Raw genomic sequence first — 14458 nt, 5'->3', positions numbered from 1 at the left:
ATAAAAAGTATTTTTTGCCAGATGTTTGATCCTTTTGAACCCCCTCTGCTTGTTACATTTTTTTGTTTTAAGTCCCAAATGTACAAGGTTTCTGTGAGCACTCACTAGATTAATCCTATAAACATGGAACATATGTTAGGATATCTAACAGATTCCCTAATATTAAGGGGGATGTGTAAGTAAGTTGTTTTTTTTTTTTCCCTGGTCAAATAGTTCTTTGTTATCAAAGAATTCCAGGTGTTTCCAGTCACTTTGGAAACATTGCTGGCCAAACATTCTTTATCCTGTTTGATTTGTTTAATTACAATTGTGTTGTTTTACGTGGAGGGAGGGAGCTAAGAGGAATGCAAAGTATCCAGCTGTTGCTTTCTTTTTTTCTTTGAGATTAGTGTTGGTATCCACTTTTCCTGGTTGATTCTCTGTTATCTGCTTGCACTCCCCTTACCTGACTTGTCCAGGTGCAGTGCCTGCTTGCTGGGAGGAAATGCAGCTTCCCTTAACCCCTGTACCTTCACCCAGCATGTTGCCAGAATTTGGTAGCCTTTTCTCTTTGATTAATTCTTGTTTCTTCTGCGTTTTGCTTTGCTTTCTGCCTCATTTCTTTCTTATTTAACCACTTTTTCTCGTATTCATTTTCTATGGAAATACTGAGGCCAGCAAAGACAACCTTTAAAACAATACCAATATCAATAATATCAATATAATGAATAAATCACGACACAGAACCTATATAATCTTTGTGCTGTTTGGCTGTTAAATACATTTTTAATTTTCTTTCTCTGATTTCTCAGGTACAGAACATCTCCACATCTAAAGAGTTTTGTTCTAACAAATGACATTTTGAATCCACCATTGTTTTTCAGGCTTCTGACACTGTTGTTGAAAACGAGCATCAGCATTTTTCAGAGTGAAAAACAGAACTGCCTTGAAGTTACTCGTGTGTCCTTTAATGCAGAAGACGTTATCTGAAAGACTTTCATGGGGATGTTGAAAGTCAAGTGGGGCGTAAATTGTATTAAAATTTCAATTTATTCTCTCAAGCCTTTTTTATGATACATCACCAGGTCATGCTGTTGCTCAGTACTTTGTTCAGTGAAGACCAGTTCAGTGTTTAGTCTCCAGGTCATACCTGCTTATCACTGGTTCCATCCTGTGACTGCTTAGAGAGACTTGACCCCATGAGCCAGAGTTCTCTTAAATCATTTGCTAATGCTGAACCCAGTTTGAGCAAACACACAGACACATGGTTTCAAGAGAGGCAGCCACAGCAAAAAGAAATCAAATCAGGCAGCTTAAATCAGCAAGTTTGAGATTATAGCCCTGTCATGTCAACCCAAAGGTGAGGAGAGGAAGCCCATCAGCACACAGCGAAGATTCCTGACTTCACCTTCCTCCTCTTCACCCCTGGACAGCATCTCTGTAAGTAGTGCTTTCTTTTGGTGTCTTTGCTGTCATTTTACATAGAAATGGCTTTACAGTAGTGCTGTGCTAGTGCAGGCTGGATTTTAAAGCTTGGCAGTTTGACAATGCTAGTTATTGATTATAGCTGAAAGAGTCATCTGCAAATTCCACTTTCAAAGCAGTGTACTTGTAAATACACCTGATATTCACAATGTTCTATAAAAAAATATTACCCATTTCATGTCAGTAGTTGTTCAATACACAAAGTGTGAATATATTTATATAAGTATTTGGAATCCTATTGATTTTTGTATAATCAAAGTAAAGTATTTTCCTTCTTTCCACACAGAACGAGATACTCTGGGATTCATAGGAAGGAGTCAGAAAGGATCAAAATGATGTGTCATTCCCTTAAAAAGGAAATAAAAAAAACCTTAACTGTGAAAAAAACAGGTCACGAGAATCAAGGTGAGCCAAAAAGTCTTTTTGCCACTTTTCTTTATAAGGCAGAAACACATGATGTGAAACAAGCCAAAATGCAGCAGTGTCTTTAGTAAACTTGCTGCCTTCCACTTGCTGAAGGAAGGAGGAGTAAAATAACAGGCCTTCAGGAAGGAGAAAAAAAAAGAAAAGGAGATGAATCATTGAAAAAAGTTTGCTGGTCATTGCAGGCAGAGGTGGATTGTAGCATCAGCAGGGAAGTGACACCCAGAACTCTGGATTTTGACACACACGAGCAGCAAAAGTTGTTTAAATTACCTTTTCTCTCCTGATTCTGAAGAAGAGCTCAGGATTTGAAGACAGTTTGACTTCTCTGCCCAGATCCACCCAGAATACCACTTTGAGGGGGAGGTCTCTTACAGCCCAGCTCTCTCATGTCTCAGTCCTGCTCAGTCTTTACAGCCCCATCAGGAACCTTCCATGTCAGGGGAGGACAAAGACAGAAAACCTCCTGTGCTAGGTAGAGAACACCCTCTTTGTGGCACAGAGCTGCTCTCACAGCTTCCAGAGCAGTACTTTCTCTGTTGCCAGCACCAGGAGTTAAATATCATTTCAAACTGATTGGTAGGAAAGAATCCCAAATAGCACAGACTGGTTTGTATTCACACTGCCTGTACCAGGACCTGAGGTTTTTTAGTTACCTTCCAGTTGTTCCACAGCTGGGTTAAAACTGAATTCTGTCTGTAGACCCTGCTGTATTTAAATACTTTTAAAATATAAACAATAGCTTCTTTTCAAGACTGATGGAATGAAAGTCATATTTACATTTTTCATGTTTTTATGAGTTTTTTTCATTTCTTTGCTGCTTTAACATCTGTTTTACCAAATTCTATACTAGTATAGGCAAATAGAAATTTTCCTTTTGGGATTAGTAGTTCTTTGACATGGAATCATTTAGGGAATTGCAACCTACACTTGTGAAAGATAAGAGTAAATTTTTCAGCAGAACACTCATGTTCCACTGACTGTCAGGCTGCTGAGCCAGCTGAAGTGTCACGACTGCCTCTCTCTCTGGCTGCCCACTCTGCCAGTTTTGGCCTCGCCATTCCAGACAATTAGTTTATATTTTTGCTCTGAGTTTCTGCAGGAGATTGTCCTCATGGTGCCATCTGTGGATGTCAGAGAAAGCACAACCTGCACCATTAGTGAGGTGTATAGCACAGCTACCACCCTGGTTTGCACGTGGCCTTTTGAGGACAATAAGGCAAATTGTCTTTCATGATGGTTGGTAACATAATGCAGTTCTTTGACCTTCTGCAGTCACTTGGTCTCGTGGAGATGGTTTAATGTGACTGTGGTACAATTGCTGTTAAGACTGCAGGTTATCACTCCTTCTTTCTCCAGTGAAGCTGTTCAATCACTCTTCAGTTTTCATTAATTCCTTAGGATGCATCATGTTCATTGCTACGCTTATAACAATAATTGCTTCTGAACAAAATGACACCTGTATTTCTTTTTAACACATATTTTCTTCCTTTCTAGGTAAAGAAACTGTTTTCCACTGAACTCCAGAATTCCACAGAACAGCATCATCCCTTCTTTAAGGCCTTCAGAGCATCCAGAAGCTTTCTTTGAGCAGAGCGTGTTGTGGAGGTGAATGGAGGAGCACACACAGATCACATGTTCTTCTGTTGGACAGGTCAGACCCACCAGGTCTGAAGATGCCAAAACCAAGGCATAGCTTAGAGTAGCCCTAAAGCTTCTTTAAGTTGTGCTTGGAAAACAGTTGTGTCTACATGGCTGTTGGAGTGGAAGGAGTCATTTTAGTGTGTTTAAAGCATGTTTAGTTCACACCATCTTTTCTGTAATTACCAAGGCCTGCTATTGTCACACACAACCATCTGATTTCTTCAGTATCATTCTTACTTCAATAAAATTTCAAAATATAACCTTTATATGTCTTCTTAATTATGTTTGAGTAAACTGCAATAAGTAGATGTGTTGGCACAGTGATACAGTTCATAAAGTATAAAATTTACATGACAAAGAGCAGAGATTCACAGGTGCTTTTCTCTTATTAATCAGATATCCAGTATTATTTGTACTGCTTTTGTCTTAGAAGCTGTGTCCTGGATTCACACTCCCCTGTGCCAGGTGCTCTCCAGAGCACACACTCCTTACAGCTCCATGTACAGCTCAGGGATAAATGCTGGTGGTAATAAGTGATATCACAGCACTGCCATAATAGCTGTGACCTGTTCCTGTGAACTGGCAGGCATTTCTGGGAGTGGCTTAGCCAAATATATAAAACATTTTGATATGGATTTTCACAATACAATGAATGAAGCTGTACAAAAAGGCTTCCCAAAGAATAACCTGTGTCAAAATGTCTGTTACCCGACTGAACAGCCATTTGTTCTGGATGAAGATCCAGCAGTCATGAGGGATGGAGTATGTGAGTAGAAGGAAGATCATACATAACTCAGTTTATCTGTGACTCTGGCATTCTCTGTGTTGTTGCAATAAAGCCATGTGTTTCTTAACTCTGCAGGGAAAGGTAGAATATTACAAACAATTTGAGAGTTCTTTACGAAAGAAATGAGTTTGATGTGGGATGTGCTTGGGAGGAGGCTTCTTCCTTCTGAGAACAGAAGGGTGAGGGGATGAAAGAGTGGTGAGAAATTTTTGGCCAGGGCAGGGAGCAGAAGGAGCAGGAGCTGTGTCTGCCACTGCCATTCTACTGCCTTTCAGCAAAGGCAGATGAGAAGCGACCACTGCATTGAGAACCAAGGCATTTGTAGAGAGCCAAGAGGAGCTTCTTGTCCTGCTTCTTGTGGAGGTCAGTTCATTTCCTTAGAAATTCTCTTGAGCTCTACTTCATCTGCTGCAGCCACTGCCCCCAGCACATGACTGCTCCAGTTTGGGTGGCCTCCTGGCCATGGAGGAGGATAGCTTTTCCACTCCAGTGTTGACCTGCCCTCTGTGGCTGTGCTGGAACTGGGAAGGTTCATTTCCTAGTAAGTTCTTACCTCTAGGTGCAAGGAAGTTCCCCAGCCAACATTTTCCATGCTCTGTGGCATCTTCACACACCACTGCCAGTCAAAATGGTGATTTAAAACTGGACAGAAGCAGCTGTTTTCCACATCTGTTTGTATTTCCAGGTACAGGTATTTCATAAGGATAGCTGGGAAAAGGGGTGTTTCTGTGGAAGAGCTGGTTGGAATGACCAGCATGGATGTTGAGGTACTTCCTCAGGAATGAGCCTTCATCTTTCTGGGCTTGCTGATCATCTCAGAACTCTTCCTGGTTGTCTCACTGGTGATCAGGGAGCCAACAAAGACAGATGATCTGCTAGACCTTATGCTTGAAGAACTAATGGGTATTGTGAAGATCAGTAGCATCCTTGGCTGCAGTAACCATGAGATGGAGGAGTTCAGGCTGTGTGTCAGAGGGGTTGATATGAGGTCAATACTGTTTAATATCTTCATGAAATTGTATCAGTGATGCAGCAGAGTGCACATTTAGCAGGTTTGAAGATGATAGGAAACGTGGAGGAGTGGTTGATAGACTGCCCAGTGATGCTGTCGTTGAGAGGCTGGAGGAATGGGCCTTCCCCAGGTTGAAGGCAAGCAAAGAGAAATGCACAACCCTGCACCTGGGCTTTGTTGGTGGCCCACAGACTGGGAAGAACTTTGCAGAGAAAGCCCTGGGGGGGCCTGGTTGACACCAAGTTGAACGTGAGTCAGCAATGTGTCCGTGCAGCACAGAAGGCCAGCAGCACCCAGGGCTGCCTTGGGAAGAGCACTGCCAGCAGGTCAAGCAAGATGATCCTTCCTTTTTACTCAGCACATCTGGAGTACGAGGCTTCCCAGTACAAGAAACTTGATATTTAAAACCTGACAGGACAACCTGCTTTACCTGACCTTGCTTGAGCTGGGGGGTTGGACTGGACAATCTCCAGAGGTGCCTTCCAGCCTCAACCATCCTGTGAGCCTGTGGGATTCATTTTCCAGCTGTAAAGTGGACTGATGTTTGTTTTGGGCTGAAACAAGTGATTGAAAGCTATTTGAAACTAATTAGACATGATTAGTTAGACTAATCATGTCTAACTATCAGACATGAGATAGTGTCTGATCTCATGCTCCTGATAAAGGTTTAGCACATGGAGGCAAGTGACTTACATAGATTTATATGTAGGTTTACATAGACATGAGTTCCAGACATTTGCACTGCAAATACTGCAGATATTTCAGCAAGGAGGAAAATACCACCAGATTGGTGAGGGAAAATGTCCCTGGCAGTGGCACAGTGCCATGAGTCCATGGTAAACGATGAGAAGAGTCTCATGAAAGTCAGCTCTGTACTGTGACCTTTACCATGGACTTCCACGTGTGAATAGTTGTGGGCGCAGTGAAAATGGTGATTTCATGAGTATTTAAGTGATACAGGAGAGTAAGTCCGTTCAATTTGTAACAGGACTTCGAGTCTCTGAATCCTATTTGGAAACTGGGGGCATCTTCTAAGCTTGAGTGTTTTTGAAAACCCGTGAAAAGTGATCAGTCCTCCAAACTTTACCATAAAACCACTTAATGCATTTTATACTGCACTGTTGAACATTTTATTGACTTGTTCTGCACACATCAGATTTTTCAGCAACAGGTGAGAAAAATTGCTAAGTCCCCATTTGGATTTCCTGAATACGTAAATTCTGGCATTTTACATCCGTATATGGCTAAATTTTAGCCTGCACATGGTTTTGGATACTTTCATTTGAACAAATTTATTTGAAGTGCATTTGTATATTTTAACATGTCTTGCATGTTCAGATTCTTTCACCCTCCAACTCAAATGTTTGGTGTGATGTGTGTGGCCAGGGGAGCACTGCTTGGTGCTGACTTCAGGTATCTTGAGATGCTGCCAAAGCTCCCTGCTGTGAAGACTCGCAGACCCCTCAACCTGTGTTGTCACATTTTTATGAATAAAAGTGGAGAAATAACTATTTAAAAAGTGGAGATGATTCTCCATGAGTCACTGTTGCAACTCCTGTCCCAGGGAGAGCTCAATTCTGTGCACAGAACTGAGCTTTGGTACCTCAGGTTCAGTTTGAGGATGTGGGGAATGGAGAAATGTTTTAGAGATTCTGCAGAGGAGCCACTGAGCTGCCACTGACAACTGTCTTCCCCTGTGTCTGATTGCAAGTGCTCTTGGTTTGTGCCTTGCCAAAGGAAACAAAACCAGAGGAGCCTGAATTCAGGCTGAATTGTGGGCTCAGACTTTTTATTGGCATCAGGAGGCTCTTAGGTCAGGCCTTGTTGGCTGTGTCTTCATCCCTCACACGGCATTGCCTGTGTCACCTCCCATGTCAAGGTGCCCTCACGGAGTAGGACATCCAGGGACCACACTAGATCAAGGAGATGGGGGTCCCAGATCCGTGGACTGAAGAGGAATGTATGCCTGTAGAGTTGAAGGTACCCCTTCTTCGCTGCACTCCTTCCAGCTTCTGCACCAGAGAGGGCTCCTCTTCCTGTCGGAACTGTGTCCCTTCTTTCCTCCTTCCTCCTGTCCCCACCACTGGGATCCAACCCAACCTTTCCCTGTGTGGCTCTGCCTCCTGCAGGATGGGGTACCAGTGCTCAGCTCTTCCTGCAGACACGGCAGTGCCAGGGGTCCAGCAGAGTACAAGTGTGTTGAGGGGCCTGTGCTGGAGGAGATGGGGCTGCCCCAGCCCCACTACAGGTGGGACAGTGGGTGTTATCCCAGTCTTCTCTGCCCTCCCTCCTGCCTTGCCAGGTGCCTTACAGATCTCCCCTAGGATTTATTGGTCCAGGTCAGATCAGAGCACAGCACCAGAGGACCCAGAAGGGGCACAAAGCACCTGTTGATTACCAACCCCTGTTGATTATTGGACTGGCCATGCTCTCACCTCTCCTGGCAGCACCCAGGTGAGGAGCCAGTGGTATCAGTGATGATTTTGTTGGCCATTTTCTGTAAACTCTATACTGAAGAGTCTACAGTCAGTATACCTTCACTCCAGGCCGGCCTGTTTTATCTGGTCATGGGTGCTCAAGGGCACATTCTGTGACAATGACTGATCCGTGCAGACTTTTGGGATTGAAACCATCTCCAGGAGCTGACCCTGGCACTGTGACCTGCTTGTGCAGTCAGAGAGCAAAGCATTTGCTTCTTGCTTTAGGAGTAGGAAGGTCCTGGGCTTGGCTCAGGCTGTGGCTGTGCGCTAACCTGGCTGTCCTTCCTTCCACAGGGAACGATCTCTTCCTGGTGGCGGTCCACGAGCTGGGGCACGCGCTGGGGCTGGAGCACTCCAACGATCCCAGCGCTATCATGGCTCCTTTCTACCAGTACATGGAGACACACAACTTCAAACTGCCCCAGGATGACCTCCAAGGAATTCAGAAAATCTATGGTGAGCAACCCTATCCGCTCCTCTGTTTGCACCAACCTGGAGTCTAGGGAGTATTTTACAATTAGTCCCCAGGATTCCTGCAGCTGGTGGGCTGGATTTCCTGCCATAGCTGAGGGGGGAAACTGTTTAAAGCTCTTGATCCAGGACTAAGTACCAGATGACTGTCCCAGTGGTGGAATCCTTGCACAAGTCAGGATAACCAAATCTCTGTGATCCCACTGCTGCTCCGTACCTCACAGAGTCCCCACATCAAGGAGCACCAAAAAGGGAAAACCAGACTATTACTGAACCCAAGGTTTGTCCATTAGGAACAGCCAGTGCAAAAAAAGGGAAAGAATGCAAAGAGCATGGAACATCAAGGAAAGGTAAAAAGTATTTACGCACTCTTTTTTTTTCTCATGATATAGAAAGTAGGGATAAAAGGTTTGGATCTGCTTAGGGAACACTTTGCTTCTTTTAATCTCCAGCTGAACATGTACAGCATGTGCCACAAAGATCAAGGAAAAGAAAGCAAAGGAGACAAAGAGATTATGGGAGACAACCAAGGGGCTGGAGATGATGTAGTGCCATGTGGTGGGGTACCAGGGTGTGAGGACAGGGACTTGCAGAGAATTATTGGGGGAAGGAGACTCTGGGAGCAGAGGGAAATACAGCTTTTAGGAGCCACAGTCAAGGGCAGACTGAGACTAATGGCTACAGTCTGTGACAGCCTGTGAAAAACAGGTTTTGTCAAACATCCCTGACTTCATTCTTTGGGAAAGTACCAGTTTGACAGAGAGGTTATTTAATAAATGTAGGATAGAGCAGCTGTGCAGCATTTGCAGTTGCTGGACAGCTGGAGTCAAATAGTAGCTCCCAGAAGCAGTGGAGCAGATATTATACGAATTAGACATGAAAAAAATACTTCTAAGGTTGTTGTCAGTGGGAAGGCTGGTGTTTCTAAGGGATTGATGTTGGGGTCAGTGGCAGACCTGACACCAGTCAACATTGGCATCAGTGATCTGTGAGTGAATTTGAAATTAGTTCTAATAGAATTTATGCCAAGACTTGTAAGACTAAAGCAGTGCAGCAAGACTTTAGAGATCTAAACTGTATCTCAGCTGTTTGAGTTGGATTTGGTGTTTATTTTTTGTGTCTGGATTGAGAAACTCAAACTTCATTTGTTCAAGTGTAGATGTCCAGAGAAGAGAAGTCTCTTCCTGGGCTGGTTTCTGTGGCTCTTGTCTGGGCAATGGGGAAAACCAGGCACTTGTTGAGGGCAGTGGAACCTTGGTGTGAGGCAGATACCCAAAGTCCAACATGTAAAATAACATGGTTTGAAAGACACCCAGGGGAAAAAGCTCTTCCCATGGGTGCAGCTGAAGATTTCTTCTCATTGCTCATTCCCAGGATGAAGTTGCTTGGCAGTTGTCCTATGGTGTCATTTAATTACGAATACTTTAACATGGTATATGTTCAGATACCGAGGATAACAGAGAGTCTGGGGGGTTATGAAATAAAGTGCTGGGGTAAATGTTAAACTTTCATTAAATAATATACATAAGTGTTAAATTTTGAAAGCTGCTAAAATGTCATTGTGCTGTTTCTGTTTTGAATTGTTCATTTAGTTTCTGTGAACTTGGACTAATCAGAAAGAAAACCCCCTAATTTTTTGCTGACAGTGAAAGTGCAATCAAGAAAAATTACTGGTTTCTCTGGTTTCAGATACATTTTTGGAGAGGGAGCAGATAAAGAACTGACAGCCAGGCTGCTTCACTTTTGGGGTTCAAGCCGAGATCAGCTAAGCTGGGACCAGCACTCCCCAAAATGGGGCTCCTGGGACCAGGGGTGGGGGTGGAGGTGCCAGATAAGGCTGGGCAGGGCCATTAAAACCTATCAGTGTCCTCTGGGCCCTGACAGTCCATGAGAGCCTCTCCCCAGCTGGGACAGAGCAGAGCTCAGCACTCACCTGTGGCTTGGCAGTGGCACCACAACACTTCCACTTGCTTGTCACCACGTAGGGACATTAAACTTTAGCCACAGGCTGTGTTAGGATTCTCTGTTTGCTGAGAGTTATTAAGAATTTGTTTGTTGGCTACTGTGGAATCACATAAAGCTCTTCTCTGAGGCCTCTGAGCTGGAGTGGGCTGGGGATGGTGTTGGGGGTTGTAGACACAGCTTGTCCTGTGGGCAGAAGGAGCAACTTCTACAGCCAGAGCTTTGCTTCCCCTGGTAGAGATTTTGGCCCTTAGTACAGAGTTACACTCCAAAAAATAAAGCTGTTTAAAATTAGGTTTTGCTCTTATGGGTCACAAAGAAATTGTGGAAAATGCAGGTGATGTTTCACCCTGGAACTGGAGATGGGAGAACATAACCCTTCATCTGATCTTCTTACAACTGAGAAGGGTCTGCTGAAATATCCTTCTTGCAGCTTTAGCAGGAACGTTCAACTAATATATTTTACTTCCACAGTGCTTTGCTGCTTTGACATTCTCTACCATACAGCAGCATGTGCTCAATACATATTATTTAGGAACCTACTATGCAAAATCAGTCATAGAGCCGCTGTCTTACCTGTAGCATCCTTTTTAAAAAGTAAATTCAATTAAAACTTCACATTTTTCATTTCACTGAAGTTGCTAGAACAAAGAACAGAGGGTCTGCTAAAGCTAAAGTCCATTTTGTCTCCTTTTGAAAACAATGCATTTCAAATGTATTTTATGTTGTATCTGTAATTATCCATTAGAAAAGAAATATGTCTAGATCTGTCTTATAACGATTTGTTGAATTTCTAAGTTATTTTATGCTGGATTTATTTGAAAAATCACCTAAAGAGACAGTAGGGGATGTGAACTCTTGTTTGTGCTTCAAGCTGATTAGTATAAGGTCAGTGTTTAAAATGTTATTTCCACTTTTGAGCTACTGAGGACAAGGCCATAAGCTCCCTGTGTGTGAGAGAACAGATTGTAAGACAAGTCAGCAATATTCCCATCTCCTGAGAGGTGCTTCCTGTAGCATGTTCCTTGACAAAAGAAGGAAATATCAGGACTGTTCTTTATATGTGTTTTTCAGAAGGATATCTCCCTCTGTACTTACGTGCCCACGTCCTAAGTGACATGTCCAGGAAGGAATTAAACTGGAAACAATGCCAGTATGTAGGTCCCCTGGATGTCTGTTGAGTTGCCCCTTACCTTGGTCGTGCTGAAGTCAGAGCTGCAGGGGCTGAGAGGATGCTCAGCCATGGCTGTCACACAGCCTGACCTGCTCATCCTGCAGCAGGCTCTCCTGCCCTGACAGGAGGGTGCAGCCAGCTGGGGGTCAGTCTCCTCTCCCAGGTAACAAGTGACAGGATGAGAGGAAACGGCCTCATGTTGGGCCAGGGGAGGTTTAAATTGGATATCAGGGGAAATTTCTTCACAGCAGAGGTGGTCAACCACTGGAACTGGTGGAGTCACCAGCCCTGGAAATGTTAAAAAAACATGTGGATGTGGCACTTGAGGACATGCTTTAGTGGTGAACATGGTGCTGGGATAATGGTTGGACTCAATGGTCTTAAAGGTCTTTTCCAACAATAATGATTGTGTGATTCCATGATTCTTCACGTCCTGCTCTAAGTACTGGTTTGCAGTGGGTGGTGAAGCAGCCTCTCATCTGGGAGTGACTCTCCTGACACTGTTCCTGGGGGGCAGATGTGCAGGGGAAACTCATGTCCACATGTCTGGTTAACCAGGCCATTACCTTCAAGGCCCTTTCAAAGCCTAAGGGAAGGTCTCCTAATCACTCCTAATCACCAGATGATTTAGCCTGGAGACAACCTCAAGGATCTGGGTCATCCCAAATCTCACTGAGGATGTGTCAGCCTCACACATCTTTTGTGCAGCTCAAGAGGAGAGCTCCCAGTCAGTGGACATGGTGCATCCCATGTGGGCTGAGGTCCAGGGCAGTCATGAAACCACACCAGCTCCTGGCCAAGGAACTGGACAACACTAGCTCTGACAGCCTGGGACTAGCAGGGCACAGTGTCTGTGAGCAAACAGCACCTTCATAACCTCCCTCCCCTTTTCCCAATGGCAGCCCACAGGGATCCTCGTAACCTCCAGAGCCTTGTAACCTCCATGTGTGTGTGAGATGGCTTGTGAGGGAACAGCAGGAAGACTGGTGGAGCATCTCTGGGTGGTGACACTGCATTGTGAGTGGGACCACCAGAGCAAGCTTTGCTGTTGTGCAGGACCTGGAAACATGAAGTGTAGGACTGATCTCTGACAATGTCCTCTTGGACATGGAGAGGGCATAGAGTAACATCCAAGACCTCATCTACAGAAGTTGCAAGATCTGGGACTTCTGGATCCGTGCCCTGTGTCGCTGTGCTCCAGGAGGAGAGGGGGGAGGAAAATGCTTGGCATTGGAGCTGGAGGGATGTGCCCTGGTGCCACATCTCTGGCACATTGCAGAGATACAAGGCCCCCTCTCTGTGACACCTGGAGGACTCTGCCAAAGGAGAGGCTGAGAGGGAGCCCATCTCTCCTGGGAGGTTTCTCAGCTGGTGGAGAAGACTGCTGTGTGTTATGGCTGGGCAGGAAATACTTGTCCTATCCTGCAGATCTTTCTGAGTATAGAAAAATGTTCTGGTTTGCAGTGGAGCAGATGTCAGGCTTCTGGAAGTTTTTCCAGAGGGGAACTGGGCTGCAAGCACGACAGCTGACTCATCTTGCAGAGCCCCAACCTCTCATCATTTGCCTGCCCAAGTCTGGGAATTTTGGGCCCAGTTTTCTGGCACCCAAAGCAGAGGACCCAACTGCAAGGTGAATCACCTCATTCCAGAGCATTCCCTTTGGCTTAGAGCAAGGATTTGAGCTATGGATGCTTGTCTCCCAGGTGAATGCTCTAACAGAGGAGAATGTCTGTGTGAGAAGGGCTCGAGAAACCCTTCCTGGCACCCAGTGATGGTCATGGGAGCCTCGACTGCCCACCTGGTGGATGTGCTGTGGGTGCTGGGGCTTGTTCTGCAGCTGCACTGTGTGTGCAGGGACCCACAGTAACTGAGACAGCTCACTCACTCCACTGCTGAAGGCTAAGCCCAGGAGTGCAAAGTGCTGATGAGTTTGTTCAGTGAGCAAGGGAAATGAGTCCTTCCTGAGCTTGGAGTACTGTGGACAGTCTGTTATCCCTGAGGTAGCTTGTTGGCAGCTCTCTCATGTAATATGAACAGGGACCTCTCTGCACTGCCCTGGTGTCCGTAGAGCAGCTAGGTGGGTTCCTCTCACTCTCCCTGGCTCATTTGGATCATCTGTTATGATCTGAGACTGAGGAGCTTTGCCTGTGCACCTGGACAGCAGGTTCAGTCCCCCAGAAACATGCAAGCAGCTCAGCTTTTTACAGCCAGAAACCTCCTGTGTGTTTTTCAAGGCATAACTGTAGCCTGGAGGATAGTTTTGTTCTTGGAGTGAATATTAAGAAGATAAAGGCTGGCCTTGTGTTCACAAGTGGCTGGTTCTCTCCCCCGAGCTGACCCAAGGCTCCTGTGTGCTGGCAGGCTCGGGGAGCCGCTGGCTGTGACACACTGAGCCTCACAAGGTGCTGAGCCTCCAGGCAGGTGCTGTGCAGTTGAGGGAACACTCTGTCAATAGCCAGGAGGACAGTACAATTATCTTTTGTCCTCAACTATCGACACAGTGGCTCCTAAATGCCTCCTCTCTCTGTGTTATCTTCACAGGTCACCTTGGTATTCAGATGGTCTGCGACAGAGGAAGCATGAAGGGAGGAGGCAAAGTGCCAGTGGCGGGAGTCACACTCTGAAGGTGATCTGCTGTGACCCAAAAGCTTTCTGACATTCTTTGCCTTGGTTCTGATAGAGAGGAAGAAAGTCTTCTTCTCCACACAGTGTCTGTAAAGTCCCAGAAAGTTGCTTCCCTCTGGAATGATAAAGTTTCCAGCTCCAGGAGGTTTCTTACCTGCTTCCTGTGTGGAAGTGGCTGCAGGTCCAGTCCCAGGGGTGGGTTTGGCTCTGGTGCTGGGGTCACACATGGTAATTAGGTGACTGGGTTCAGGCCCAATCGCAGACCCATCCAATAACCTCTCTCACTTAGTTTTTTTCTCAATGAGATTTTTTTTCCTCTGACTGTTTCTCTGGAGTTATGTGGAAGTGTAGTGGCAGAGGCTGTGATTTGTGTGCAATGCTGCCCAGTCAGTTATGTCAGAGGGGGGTGTGACCAG

At 45.3% G+C, this 14458-nt stretch overlaps 1 protein-coding gene across 1 annotated transcript in view; it reads left to right on the top strand.

Annotated features, from left to right (window-relative positions):
• MMP24 (matrix metallopeptidase 24) overlaps nucleotides 1-14458 on the top strand; it is a 43763-nt gene that overhangs the window by 15679 nt on the left and 13626 nt on the right. The window contains exon 4 of the mRNA XM_008934512.3: nucleotides 8105-8266. Within this exon, the coding sequence (XP_008932760.1) occupies nucleotides 8105-8266 (162 nt within the window). The remainder of the gene's footprint in view (nucleotides 1-8104; nucleotides 8267-14458) is intronic.

Source organism: Manacus vitellinus, unplaced genomic scaffold, assembly GCF_001715985.3.
Source record: "Manacus vitellinus isolate BGI_N305 unplaced genomic scaffold, ASM171598v3 scaffold_124_pilon, whole genome shotgun sequence".
In the NCBI taxonomy this organism is placed as follows: Eukaryota; Metazoa; Chordata; class Aves; order Passeriformes; family Pipridae; genus Manacus; species Manacus vitellinus.
The sequence above is the reverse complement of the archived record's forward strand: the minus strand, read 5'-3'. Positions and strand labels throughout refer to the sequence as shown.